The sequence below is a fragment of the Schistocerca piceifrons genome, chromosome 3, assembly GCF_021461385.2.
Source record: "Schistocerca piceifrons isolate TAMUIC-IGC-003096 chromosome 3, iqSchPice1.1, whole genome shotgun sequence".
Lineage (NCBI taxonomy): Eukaryota > Metazoa > Arthropoda > Insecta > Orthoptera > Acrididae > Schistocerca > Schistocerca piceifrons.
This window is the reverse complement of record NC_060140.1, coordinates 650,776,797-650,791,532: the sequence shown is the minus strand read 5'-3', so window position 1 is coordinate 650,791,532 and position 14,736 is coordinate 650,776,797. Positions and strand designations below refer to the sequence as shown.

The 14,736-nt window shown below is 42.9% G+C and overlaps 1 protein-coding gene across 1 annotated transcript in view; it reads left to right on the top strand.

Annotated features, from left to right (window-relative positions):
• The first annotated feature begins 1,023 nt into the window (after positions 1–1,023).
• The window catches only part of LOC124788943 (glutamate receptor ionotropic, NMDA 2B-like), a 441,442-nt gene continuing 427,729 nt past the window's right edge, over positions 1,024–14,736 (top strand). The window contains exons 1-2 of the mRNA XM_047256229.1: positions 1,024–1,047; positions 1,299–1,486. Coding sequence (XP_047112185.1) covers positions 1,024–1,047; positions 1,299–1,486 — 212 coding nt within the window. The remainder of the gene's footprint in view (positions 1,048–1,298; positions 1,487–14,736) is intronic.

Below are 14,736 nucleotides of genomic sequence, written 5' to 3'. Positions count from 1 at the left end.
GCGAGACCGCTACGGTCGCAGGTTCGAATCCTACCTCGGGCATGGATGTGTGTGATGTCCTTACGTTAGTTAGGTTTAAGTAGTTCTAAGTCTCGGGGACTGATGACCTCAGAAGTTAGGTCCCATAGTGCTCAGAGCCATTTTTGTTAATAATTTCATTTGGCAACGTTAGTGGCAGAGGGTGGTCAGATGCCTTTCCTCTGCCCACCAGTCCCTCCTCCCTCCCTCTACGGCCAATGTCGTTAATCTGTCCGGCAGATTCGATCCGGGGTCGGGTGCCTCCCCGAATCCCGAAAGCGGCGTGCGAACTAGTGCGCCTGTCCGGATGGGTCGGTCAGTAAAGAGGTCAAATACAAAATACAGTCAGCGCAGTTTATACCGCATAATAGAGGGCCCAGGGTTCATCAACTCTCACGCTTCTGCTCATCAGGTAGAAGGTCGACACCGCATGTGCTGAACTTCTTTGCCAAGATCGCTTATAAACAAACTTAACTGTAGATCACTATTTCGGTAAGCCTGGTTACCGTCTTCAGTTCTCGATAACAGGTTACTCAAAAATGGTTCAAATGGCTCTGAGCACAATGGGACTTAACATCTGAGGTCATCAGTCTCCTAGAACTTAGAACTACTTAAACCTAACTAACTTAAGGACATCACACACATCCATGCCCGAGGCAGGATTCGAACCTACGACCGTAGCGGTCGCGTGGTTCCAGACTGAAGCGCCTAGAACCGCTCGGCCACACAGGCCGGCCAACAGGTTATTACATGTCTCCTACTCCAGCTGTACAAGCGCTATGTCTAAACCACTGACAGTCTAGCGGTGCCCTGACTGCAGGGAAGTACACAGTACTGTGTAGTATGAGACACGAGCATTTGGCGAATTACTCTGTATACTGTGATTTTAAACTTGATGTGGCGACGTATTGTTCGTCACATACTCGGCAGTGGTTTAGAAAGAATAATTTACAGTTGGTATAAGAGACATGAAATAACTTTTATAGACATCAGAAGATGGTAACCATGCTTACGTTCACCTTGTCTCAAGTAATTATTACAGATCGACCATTACTAATCAAGATGAGTTTAGTAATTGAGAATAAATATTTAACTTTTTCTTCAAGCTCTCTCTAGCCATCAACATTCCAAGAACTTCCCATTTTAGCTAATGACACAAAATTGTACATTTTATGCCGCGCCGTCATCATTAATTATTATGTATGCTCTGTTGGTATTTGTAGATTATGTAGCACAGGAACTTTGTGTTTAACGTTCGCTTGCCGCCTGTGTGTTCGCAGAGGGCGTCGCAGTCGAGCCTGCAGCTGCAGCTGGCGCCGTCGCTGGAGCACCAGACGGCGGCCATGCTGAGCATCCTGGAGCGCTACAAGTGGCACCAGTTCTCCGTCGTCACCAGCCAGATCGCCGGACACGACGACTTCGTGCAGGCGCTGCGCGAGCGCATCACCGAGATGCAGGACCGCTTCAAGTAAGACTCGCTTCTCGCGACAATAGCATCAGTAGCCGTAGTTGCTGCACCTATTGCGTTAGTCACGTGCACTTACACAAGCAATTATTCGGCTTCACATTGATTGAGAGATGTTGTTGTTGTTGTGGTCTTCAGTCCTGAGACTGGTTTGATGCAGCTCTCCATGCTATCCTGTGCAAGCTTTTTCATCTCCCAGTACCTACTGCAACCTACATCCTTCTGAATCTGCTTAGTGTATTCATCTCTTGGTCTCCCTCTACGATTTTTACCCTCCACGCTGCTCTCCAATACTAAATTGGTGATCCCTTGATGCCTCAGAACATGTCCTACCAACCGATCCCTTCTTCTGGTCAAGTTGTGCCACAAACTTCTCTTCTCCCCAATTCTATTCAATACTTCCTCATTAGTTATGCGATCTACCCATCTAATCTTCAGCATTCTTCTGTAGCACCACATTTCGAAAGCTTCTATTCTCTTCTTGTCCAAACTATTTATCGTCCATGTTTCACTTCCATACATGGCTACACTCCATACGAATACTTTCAGAAATGACTTCCTGACACTTAAATCAATACTGGATGTTAACAAATTTCTCTTCTTCAGAAACGCTTTCCTTGCCATTCCCAGCCTACATTTTATATCCTCTCTACTTCGACCATGATCAGTTATTTTGCTCCCCAAATAGCAAAACTCCTTTACTACTTTAAGTGCCTCATTTCCTAATCTAATTCCCTCAGCATCACCCGACTTAATTAGACTACATTCCATTATCCTTGTTTTGCTTTTGTTGATGTTCATCTTATATCCTCCTTTCAAGACACTGTCCATTCCATTCTACTGCTCTTCCAAGTCCTTTGCTGTTTCTGACAGAATTACAATGTCTTCTCCATGAATTTTAATACCTACTCCGAATTTTTCTTTTGTTTCCTTTACTGCTTGCTCAATATACAGATTGAACAACATCGGGGAGAGGCTACAACCCTGTCTTACTCCCTTCCCAACCACTGCTTCCCTTTCATGTCCCTCGACTCTTATAACTGCCATCTGGTTTCTGTACAAATTGTAAATAGCCTTTCGCTCCCTGTATTTTACCCCTGCCACCTTTAGAATTTGAAAGAGAGTATTCCAGTCAACATTGTCAAAAGCTTTCTCTAAGTCTACAAATGCTAGAAACGTAGGTTTGCCTTTCCTTAATCTTTCTTCTAAGATAAGTCGTAAGGTCAGTATTGCCTCACGTGTTCCAGTGTTTCTACGGAATCCAAACTGATCTTCCCCGAGGTTGGCTTCTACTACTTTTTCCATTCGTCTGTAAAGAATTCGTGTTAGTATTTTGCAGCTGTGACTTATTAAGCTGATAGTTCGGTAATTTTCACATCTGTCAACACCTGCTTTCTTTGGGATTGGAATTATTATATTCTTCTTGAAGTCTGAGGGTATTTCGCCTGTTTCATACATCTTGCTCACCAGATGGTAGAGTTTTGTCAGGACTGGCTCTCCCACGGCCGTCAGTAGTTCCAATGGCATATTGTCTACTCCGGGGTCCTTGTTTCGACTCAGGTCTTTCAGTGCTCTGTCAAACTCTTCACGCAGTATCATATCTCCCATTTCATCTTCATCTACATCCTCTTCCATTTCCATAATATTGTCCTCAAGTACATCGCCCTTGTATAGACCCTCTATATACTCCTTCCACCTTTCTGCTTTCCCTTCTTTGCTTAGAACTGGGTTTCCATCTGAGCTCTTGATATTCATACAAGTCGTTCTCTTATCTCCAAAGGTCTCTTTAATTTTCCTGTAGGCGGTATCTATCTTACCCCTAGTGAGATAGGCCTCTACATCCTTACATTTGTCCTCTAGCCATCCCTGCTTAGCCATTTTGCACTTCCTGTCGATCTCATTTTTGAGACGTTTGTATTCCGATTGAGAGATATCATGGCAAATTCTGTCCAATTGGCGCATTATATCGTAAAAGTTGGAGGAACCTACTTTCGGCCTGGAATCTCATTTGAAATATCTCTGGAATCTCATTTACTGAAGCTGAGTTGTCTTCACTGATGAGTCCTTCTTCGAACTGAGCTCCGATGACCAGCGAAGACGGGCCTGGAGACACCCCAGACGGTGGTTGGATACGAACAAGCGGGAGTAAGGGGTAGAGTGTCATTTCTTTTCATAACAGCATCCCATTGGCCGTCGTCTGTGGCACCCTTATAACAGAGAGGTACGTCGACGATATTCTACGCCCCAGTTTGGTTGTCCTTCATGGTAAGTCACCCTGGACTTACGTTTCAGCAAAATAATGCCCACCTGCACACGGGGAGAGTCTCTGTTACTCGTCTTCGTGCTTGCCAGAGCTTACCTTGGAATGCAAGGTCGCCGGATCTCCCCCCAATTGAGAACGTTTGGAACATTATGGGCAGTGGACTCCAACCACCTTGGGTTTTGACGATCTGATCAGCCAATTGGACAGACTTTGCCACGATATTCGTCAGAAGGACATTCAAAACCCTATCAAAAATGGCTCTGAGCACCATGGGACTTAACATCTAAGGTAATCAGTCCCCTAGAACTTAGAACTACTTAAACCTAAATAACCTAAGGACATCACACACATACATGCCCGAGGCAGGATTCGAACCTGCGACCGTAGTGGTCGCGCGGTTCCAGACTGAAGCGCCTATCGACCGATGCAAAGCCGAATAACTGCCTCAGAATCAGACATGGCCCAATGTGTTATTGACTTGTGCACTTTGTTAAGCTCTTTCTCTCTTTAATTTGTCTAAAGTCGTAATCATTTGTTCGTCTGTACATATAAACCACATCTACCGATTTCCTTCCCATTCAGATAATTGCTTCGTGGTGTGTCATTTATTATTATTATTATTATTATTATTATTATTATTATTATTATTATTTTGTCTTAGTGTGCCATTTTTTTAAACAGTAAAACCTCTATGCTAGATGTAGTGTTTATGTTGAACGTCTGCAAATCCAAAAATTGCAGGACACATTTCTTTGAGCTACCAATCTTCTGACTGGTTCGGAGCTATCCGCCACGAATTCACCACAGAGTATCGTTTTCACTCACAGTCCTCATTTATTTGCTGGATGTATCCAAACCTTAATTTTCCTCTACAGTTTTTACCCTCGGCAAATGGTTCAAATGGCTCTGAGCACTATGGGACTTAACTGCTGTGGTCATCAGTCCCCTAGAACTTAGAACAACTTAAACCTAACTAACCTAAGGACATCACACACATCCATGCCCGAGGCAGGATTCGAACCTGCGACCGTAGCGGTCACGCGGCTCCAGACTGTAGCGTCTAGAACCGCACGGCCACTGCGGCCGGTTTTACTCTTTACAGCTCCATTAAGTACTACGGGTTATATTTCTTGCTATCTGAGTACATATCCCATCCTTCTTCTTCTCAATGTTTTCCACGTGTTCCTCTCTCTACTTGGCGGTTCTTGGGAGACTATCCTCATTCCTCATCAGTTCACCTAGTTTCCAACCATCGTTCTATAAGGGCCAATCTAATGAGAACGTGGCAGAAGGACAAATTTAAATGAATTGTTTATTATTTAACAAGTAATTGCCATAACGCCGACCGGAGTGGCCGTGCGGTTGTAGGCGCTTCAGTCTGGAACCGCGGGACCGCTACGGTCGCAGGTTCGAATCCTGCCTCGGGCATGGATGTGTGTGATGTCCTTAGGTTAGTTAGGTTTAAGTAGTTCTAAGTTCTAGGGGACTTATGACCTCAGCAGTTGAGTCCCATAGTGCTCAGAGCCATTTGAACCATTTTTAATTGCCATAACTGTCAATACGTTTATTCTACTGCGAGGCAAGACAATCAGTGCCTTCAAGGTAGAGCGTTTGGGGCTGCCTATTGACTGTACGCGCGGGTGCTCCTCTTCGTCCGAAGTAAATCGACGCTAACGTCTTGCCAAGATTGTACAGACTAAACTACCGAAGTCATGCAGCGAAGCGCATACACATCCTCCCTTCACTCCCGTTCTCTTTCCATGCGCATTCCATGTTTTAGAGCTCAGAAGAAAGACATTAGTGGCCGTCGATTTACTTCTGACAAAGAGGTGCACCCCTGCGCAAAATCAAGATTCCTTAGCCAACGGAAAACTAAGAATTTTTAGCATATTGCAGCCCAGTCAGCAACTGTGATAGACTGATATTTTGAGGAATCAGCCTCAGTTGCACAAATTTTCTGGTCTTTACCAGGTTTCGGCTGAATTAATCTAGCCTTCTTCAGAAGCATAAAATTACTATAACATGCCAGGGTAAGGCACAGTAATTTTAATGCTGACTGTGCTTTATTCTGGCATGTTATAGTAATTATGGGCTTCTGAAGAAGGCTAGATTAATTTAGCCGAAACCTGGTAAATACCATAAAATTTGTGCAACGGAAATCATTTATCTATGAAGTCATCGACCATTCCGTCTCACAGTGGCATGAATGTTTGAAGAGTTACAATGATCATTTTTGAAACAATGAGCAACGTGCTTACTACTTTCCGTCTCTCTCAGAATCATTCGTCTGCTCGTTAAGTAATATGACTTCTCGAATGATTTTTCTTACTGGGGTCCACAGTCATGCAGAACTTTTTCAAAAATTTTGCGTCATTTGACTAAATTTTTTTCTTTTGACACATCATTCTTCTGACTGGTTTGAAGCCTCCTGCCACCAATTCCTCTCCCGTACCAACCTCTTCATCTCAGAGTAGCACTTGCAAAACTACGTCCTCAATTATTTGCTAGATGTATTACAATCTCTGTCTTCCGCTACAGTTTTTGCCCTCTACACTTCCCTTTAGCACCACGGTAGTCATTCCCTGATGTCTTAACAGATGTCCTATCATCCTGTCCCATCTCCTTGTCTGTGTTTTGCACACATTCCTTTCCTCTCCGATTCTGAACAGAACCTTCTCATTCCTCACTTTATCAGTCCACCTAATTTTCAACATTCGTCTGTAGTACCACTTCTCAAATGTTTCGATTCTCTTATGATCTGGTTTTCCACAGCCCTTGTTTCACCAGCTCCAAACGTACATGCTCAGAAAACTCTTCCTAAAATGAAAGCCTATGTTTGTTACTAGTAGAATTCTTCTGGCCAGGAATGTCCTTTTTGCCAGTGCTTGTCTGATTTTGGTGTTCTACTTGCTCCATCCGTTATTGGTTATTTTAGTGCCTAGGTAGCAGACTTTCTTGACTTCATATACTTCGTAACCATCAATCATGATGTTAAATTTCTCGCTATTCTCATTTCTGCTACTTCTCATTATTTTCGTCTTTTTTTTTTTTTACTTACTCTCAGTGCTTGTTCTCTACTCATTATACTGTACATTCCATTCAGTAGATTATGTAATTCTTCTTCACATTCACTCAGGACAGCAATATCATCAACGAATCGTATGATTGGTATACTTTATGCTCGAATTTTAACCCAACTCCTGAATCTTCCTTCCATTTCCATCACTTCTTCTTCGATGTACAGATTGAACAGTAGGGTTGCAAGACTACAGCCCTGTCTTAAACCATTTTTAATCCAAGCACTTCGCTCTTGGTCGTCCACTCTTATTATTCCCTCTTGGCTCATGTACATATTGTATATTACCCGTCTCTCCCTGTAGCTTACACCTATTTTTCTCAGAATTTCGAACCTCTTGCTCCATTTTATACTGCCGAACGCTTTTTCCAGGACGACAAATAATATAAACGTGTCTTTATTTTTCTTTAGTCTTGCTTCCATTATCAACCGCAACGTCAGAATGGCTTCTCTGCTGCCTTTACCTTTCATACAGCAAAACTGATCGTCGTCTAACACATCCTCAGTTTCCTTTTCTATTCTTTTGCATATTATTCTTGTCAGCAAAGTGGATGCATGATCTGTTAAGTTGATTGTGCGACAATTCTCCCTTACTTGTCAACTCTTGCAGTCTTCGGAATTGTGTGGAAGATGTTTTTCCGAAACTCATATGGTATATCACCAGACTCAAACATTCAACACACCAACATGAATAGTCATTTTGTTACCACTTCCTCCAATGATTTTAGGAATTCTGATGAAATGTTATCTACCCCTTGTGCCTTATTTGTTCATAAGGCCTCCAAAGTTCTTCTAAATTTTGATTCTATCACATCAGACAAATCTTCTCCCTCATAGGGGCATTCAGTGTACTATCTCCTCTGAATTTAAGAGTGGAATTCCTGTTACACTCTTAATGTTACCACCCTTGGTTTTAATTTCACCAAAGATTATTTTGTCTTTGTATATGGCGAGTCAGTTCTTCCGGCAATCATTTCTTTTTCGAATTCTCCGCGTTTTTCATGCAGCTATTTCGTCTTTGCTATCGTGAACTAGCTGTTTAGTGACTTGTATTTCTGTAGTCCTGTATTTCATTTATCATTTTTGTACTACCTTCTTTCATCGATCAACTGAAGTATTTCCTCTATTACCCATCGTTTATTCGCAGTTACCTGCTTTTTACTAATGTTTTTCTTTACAGCTTCTCTAAAAGCCCTTTTCAGAGATGTCCATTCAAAATGGTTCAAATGTCTCTGAGCACTATGCAGCTTAACTTCGGAGGTCATCAGTCGCCTAGAGCTTAGAATTAATTAAACCTAACTAACCTAATGACATCACACACATCCATGCCTGAGGCAGGATTCGAACCTGCGACCGTAGCGGTCGCTCGGTTCCAGAGTGCAGCGCCTAGAACCCTAATTGCCGTATCTGTATTCCATTTTTTTGCATATTGATTCTTCCTGACTAATCTCTTTAACTTCGTCCTGCATCTGCAGTGATGGCCTGTACATGCAATCGTGGTATTCCACGTCTATCTCAGACCTGAGTGTGTGTTAGACGACGATGTTTTTTTTTTTTTGAGTTGGTCAACCCGATTCCGATGAGTCTCGACAGCTGGAGCACGCGCTCATCTACTCTGAGCTCTTTCAGACATGATCACAAACAACCCAACAACACACATTACTGGTGTCGATACGATCTTCATCGATCACAGATTTCATTCGTCTACGGATTTCAATTGTAGACATGTTTTGCCGAGCGCTTCTAGGCGCTTCAGTCTGGACCCGCGCGACCGCTGCGGTCGCAGGTTCGAATCCTGCCTCGGGCATGGATGTGCTTGATGTCCTACGTTAGTTAGGTTTAATTAGTTCTAAGTTCTAGGGGACTGATGACCTCAGATGTTAAGTCCCATAGTGCTCAGAGCCATTTGAACCATTTTATACATGTTTTCTGCGGTTAGAAACTCTATTACAGCACTCTGTTTTTCGCAAACCGACGTAGTTACGTTACACAGTGCCATGCTGCACTCTAGAATTCGAAGTCCTCTATCAGCGGAGGGTTGCAACATGCGATGCGCCAAAGTCGACAGGGTAATACGCATGACATGTAACACCTCAACCCATATTCAAAACAGAATAAAAAGTTCGGGGGAATTGGTTTTCAGCAAGCTCTCGTACACTTGTAAAGAACAATATTACAAAGGGCTGCTAATTCGAACCTGAGGAATGTTTCTAAACTGAAGCGACAAGAACACGGAAATACTTCAAAAGCTTGAATTAATCTGCAGTCCAAATTTAACTTAGCAAGGATCATAATTTTAGGTATTGCGGTCAATGCCCACATGTTGCCGGAATATGAGGACAACAAAAAGAGTTTAATAGCTGAAGGAACACTAGGCCAGAGAATAAATATGAGAAATCAATCCACCGAACATAAGGTTAGCAATCCATACATACTATAAAACTATATGTACGTTTGTATTTATGTATGTTCCTTATCTCCTCCTAAGCCACTGGACTGATTCCAACCAAACATGGCACACATTCCAGTTACTGTCTAGAATCCTCACTGTTGCGGTAAGAGTGACCACCTGGTTACAGGGGCAGGGTGGAAAAGCAGCGCAGCTCACGACATGCGAATACCCGTAATTTATTCTTCCAGTACTTGAGAATAAGAGCACTTAGTGACTTGCAACAAACTTTACACATCATTTCAAACCTTTAGGAAACATTTTCTCCCTGACAAATCCCACAAAATGATAGGAGAAATTTTTTCCGCTAACTACATTTTCGCTGTTCATGTAGTAAAACTACTGCATGGAGCACGACGTTTCAATTCATTACTTCTTTACTGCTAACCATAGTCACGTTACATTTTGTTGACAGTATTAACATATAACACTGAATTCACCAGCAAAATTATGTCATTGAACGACACACAAGTCTCGCGACATGAGATCGTGAACACTGAGATATAACTGTCGCAGCATGCATTATGTATAAATTTATTACTTCTTTCCTACGAACTCTATTCGCAACACATTTTGCAAGTAGTATCCACATACGCCATGAATATATCTACAAAAGTCTATTACTGTACGACACATAGTTCAGGAGAAATGACGTCAAATACTGAGTCGAATGAGAAACTGCCTTATCATGTATAACGTATAAATTTATTCTTCTTTGCCACTAATTCTGTTCGCAATACATTTCGCAGACAGTCTCTATATGTGCCGTTGAATGTACCTCGAAAAATATAGCATCAAGTCTCTGGTAATCTATCAAGGGCAGCGAGACAGCAGCCGGACATGAAGTACTTGAATTGTGATAATTGAAACCAACCGCTATGTTGTAATCTAACGTCTTTTATTCAAAACGTGCTACCAGTTTCGATACCGTCTGACCACTGTGGGCTTCTTACTGTTACATACGGAATCTAGTTGATTTTGGACATGCTGTACTCGACCGCGCATGCTGGCGTAACATGGTTGATATGTTGTGCTGTTTCCAGTTGAAGACTCCGCTGATCTTCGTCAGTGTTGTTCGTATGTTGATGGCAAACTACGGTTGAAGCCTGAAGATGACAATTTAAACGTCGAAATCAGTAGGATATTTTGAATTAAACGGCGTTAGATTACAATACAGCTGTTGGTTTCAATTATCGTCACTCAAGTACTAAATATATCACTCTACAACAGTTGTTCAGGAGAGACGACGTCATAAACACAGAGAAGCGTCAAAAAGTGATTTATCATGCATGACGTTTTAATTTATTACTTCTTTACTTCTAACTCTATTCACAACACATTTCGCAGCCAGTAGCCACATATACCACTGGATGCACTTGCAAAATTATGTCATTTTGCAACACATAGTTCAGGAGATACGACGTCATTAACATCGAGCTGCATGAAAATTAAACTGCCTGGCGAAATTCGCTATAGATACTGGTGAAATATGTGCATAAATACGTGTGAAATATGTTACATGTATGTGAAATATATACGTGTGTACGTGGGCCAAGCTACGGCTAAAAGGCTCATCCTAAACCCCTGGAACGACTTCAACCCAGTTTGGTACACGTATTAGTTAGCATCTGCAAAGAAAGTACTCTGGGGTAAAAACCACCAGCCTCCTACTGAGATGGTGGTGATAACTGGGATAGTGGTGATAACATGGTGAGAGAACTGAGGAGAAGGAGATGGACAGAGAGGGGTATGAAGGAAAAGGACTCTGATTTGGGGGGGTGGAGAGAGGGAGAGGGGAAAGTATACAGAGAGAGGGGAGGAGACGGACAGAGAAAGGAAAGAGAAGACGGACAGAAACATGGTGGAAAAGACATGGGCGACGAGAAAGTGGGCAGTGGGGCGACGAGGAGTTGGAGTGAGAGAGGGGAAGGAGGAAATGGACAGTGACTGGGAAGAGGAGGAGATGTACAGAGAGAGGGGATGAGATGGGGCACAGAAAGGAAAGGAGGTAGAGAGAGAGAGAGAGAGAGAGAGAGAGAGAGAGAGAGAGAGAGAGGGAGAGAGAGACAGAGAGAGAGAGAGAGAGAGAGAGAGAGAGAGAGAAGAGGGAGCAGGAGATGGACAGCGAGAGGGGGTGGACGAGATGAGCAGAAAGAGGAGAAAAGAGAAGATGGACTAATTACAGATTGGACTAAATATGTACCTGGGCAACGCCGGGTACTCAGCAAGTGATACAGTTGAAGTACTAAGGTGTAGAGTTTTACGTACAAAACAACACGACAGAAGTGTATTTCAAAGTACAGCGCACCACTTGCTGGTATAACTTTAAAGAGAACCGCTGTAAAAGTGCTCAACGTCACCAGAACCTCTCTCTCTCTATCTCTCTCTCTTGGTGTGCCGCCGTGCAGGGACCCACATCACGAGTGGTTTCCACAGAACACAGAAACCATGATGTCAGGCACCAGGAACGCCCGGCACCAGGAACAGCCGCTGTTGTCCGCAAGACAACTCCGGGCGGACGTCCCTCGCTGCCACCGGAATGAAGTCCCCCGCGCGACGGCTCGCCGTCCAAGGCACCACTGCCCCTGCCGGTTCACTCGCTGGTCATTCAAAGACCTGTCCAACTCATACTCTCGTGAGCCCAAGATCTCTCCTGGCCAGCCCTGGACGATACGAGCTCTGTCCACGGCAGTCCTCTCCACGGGCCGCAAAACCTTAGCCGCAGCCATTAGGCGAGCACGGCGCCAACACGTAATTCGCCACGGCCAACAAGCAGTCGATAATTTGGGCGCTCTGTAATTCACTGCACACCGTCGAAGTTTCTTCGATGGGTAGATTGCACTGCAGGTGAGAATTAGTGCAACCTTATCTTATAACCTTTCAAAACCGAGCATTTCGTTCTTGGTCTTCCATTCTTATTACTACTTTTTGGTTTCTGTACATACTCTATACTACTCGTCTTTTCCTACAGCTTACAATTACTTTCTTCTACATTGCGAACGCCTTACACCATTTCACATTATCAGACGCTTTTTGCTGGTTGACAAATTCCGTGAAATTGTCTTGAATTTTCTTATGTCTCACTTATGTCATCAAGCGCAAGTCAGAATACTCTCTCTGGTCGTTCCTTTGCCTTTCGTAAAGCCAAAATAGGCGTCAAAAGACATGCACTCAAATTTCTTTTCCATTCTTCTATATACAGTATTACCATTGTCAGTAACTTGGAGGCATGAGCTGTTAAGCTGATTGTGGAATAGTCCTCACACTTGCCCGCCATTGCTATCTTCAGGACTGTGGATGAAATTTTTCGAACGGTCAGATGGTATGTCTCCACTCTCACAACTTCTACAAACCAACTTGAATAGCTGTATCGTTTCCACTTCCCTTAATGATTTCAGAAATTCTGAAGGAAACTTGTCTATCCCTTCTGCTTTATTTGATTGCAAATCTCTCGAAGCTCCGTTAAACTTTCACTCTAATACTGGATCCCTTATGTTTTCCGTAACGACTCCCTTCTTTTTTTATCATGACCTTGGTAATGGCCTCCATTGTATTTTTTTCCACCTATACGCATATTTCTGTGATTTGAACGATCTACTTTACTTTACGATCAGTGAAAATAAGTCACGCAGTATAAGAATGTATCCAATTAAAACAAGTAATTTTACTTTTTCTTTATCTGTATCACAAAATGCTAAGTAACATTAAATACCACTAAGACACGCGGAACGACATACGTAAATGACGCTGTAAGTGATTTTATTGTAGTTCAGGTACTTTTCTAATAAAATAATCAACCTTGTTACCTAATGCCACCTAAGCTGCATTGCAGACTGCAAGTTGTACGGGACTAAAGTACGTTCATTAATGGAAATCCGTATCAGAACACGCAGTTTATTTTAACCGCTCGCCTTTCGGGGGCACACACGGCGTAATCAATATCCTCACTGCAACAGTTCGAAAACGAAAACGCAGAAGTGTGAGTTTCTAATAACGTTCCACAAGATCAGAAATACACTTGAGTATGTTCCGACAACGCTTCAATGAAATTAAACCGATTTCACTGTAGATTCTGAAGTTATTACGGTCCCGTTAGATAGATAATTACACCTGTGTGGCCAGTGCGTGTTACTGACTATTCATTATATTGCAATCTGGTAGTAAAATGTAGTTCATTTTAACAGAAGCGCTACCAGATAGCACGTTTCCAGTCCACAGGCGCAGTTCTAAGTGGTAGTGATACTGACGTATATCTGTAGGGCAATTACGGTTTCTCACGTCCCGGTAACTTTTCATGATTGCACAAATACTCTTATTGCAATTGATGGGTCCATTACTTAACCAGTAGCCGGACGAAAAAGGAAACTATATCAGCAAGAACCGACAGACATAGACTGATATGGCTAAATGCGTTTATTCATAACAAGACTAATATAAACAGAGATTTTTCAACACGCCCTAACAGCCCTGGCACCGACTTCTAACGTAACAAAGACAGGAAAACTTACGGGGAAACCGTACAGAATACTCAAAGAAAAAATAAAATCTTACTAGTTCTGGGAATACTAAATCAGGATGATGATGAGATGTTGAGAGGATGGAGAGAAATATTACAATTCCTGCAGTGTAAACTCCTCGCCGACGCCATCATCGACACAGAGAATGAACACCAAGCCACACGAAGAGAAAAATTACACACGCCATACAGCCTTGCCACGTTGTTCTAGCAATCTCACAGCTCAAGAACAGATGTTACCTACTCAGAAGTACTCAAAATACTAGTATAATACATCATCTCCTTCGTAATAATACTATTGAATGATATCGTAGAGCTGAGCCGGACACCTACAGCATGGGAAACCTCAACAGCAGACAGGCGTTCTTCAGATCCCAAATCATGTAGGCAAATTTGTCTACTTAACAGTGACAGTACAACGTATGGTGCTTGGAATATACCGGACAGATATTACCATCCAATATAGGGCAGCAGTGAACTGGTTAAGAATGGGAAGACTACACCAGGGAAATGCAATTACCGGTGTACCAATACAAACTAAACGCCAACTCAAACGCTGGCGGATGGATGCGTGACAGGGCACTAGCCATAAGGGACGTAGACCACACGAATTTCTCACCGACCTACGGAAGCGGATGCTCCATGTGTATCCAACTGTATAGAACGCTGTTAAGACTGCGCTGCAAGAATTGCGTTGTTGGTAGTGTCAATGTCATGACTTGCCATTAGGTGCCGTTAATAATACGGCGACGTGGGGTTGAAAAATAAGCGTCAGTGTGCATTACAGTTGCAGACAGTCAACTTCGGTCTGGACAAGGTGAGCAAATTGTTTTATCAAAACAACAGCAATGGTGCTGCTGCTCTTAGAGAGTATTGACGTATTAACGGAATACGGAGAGGTCATTTTCCCTCACCAGGTTTGATGAACATGTTTCAGAAGTTAGAATTA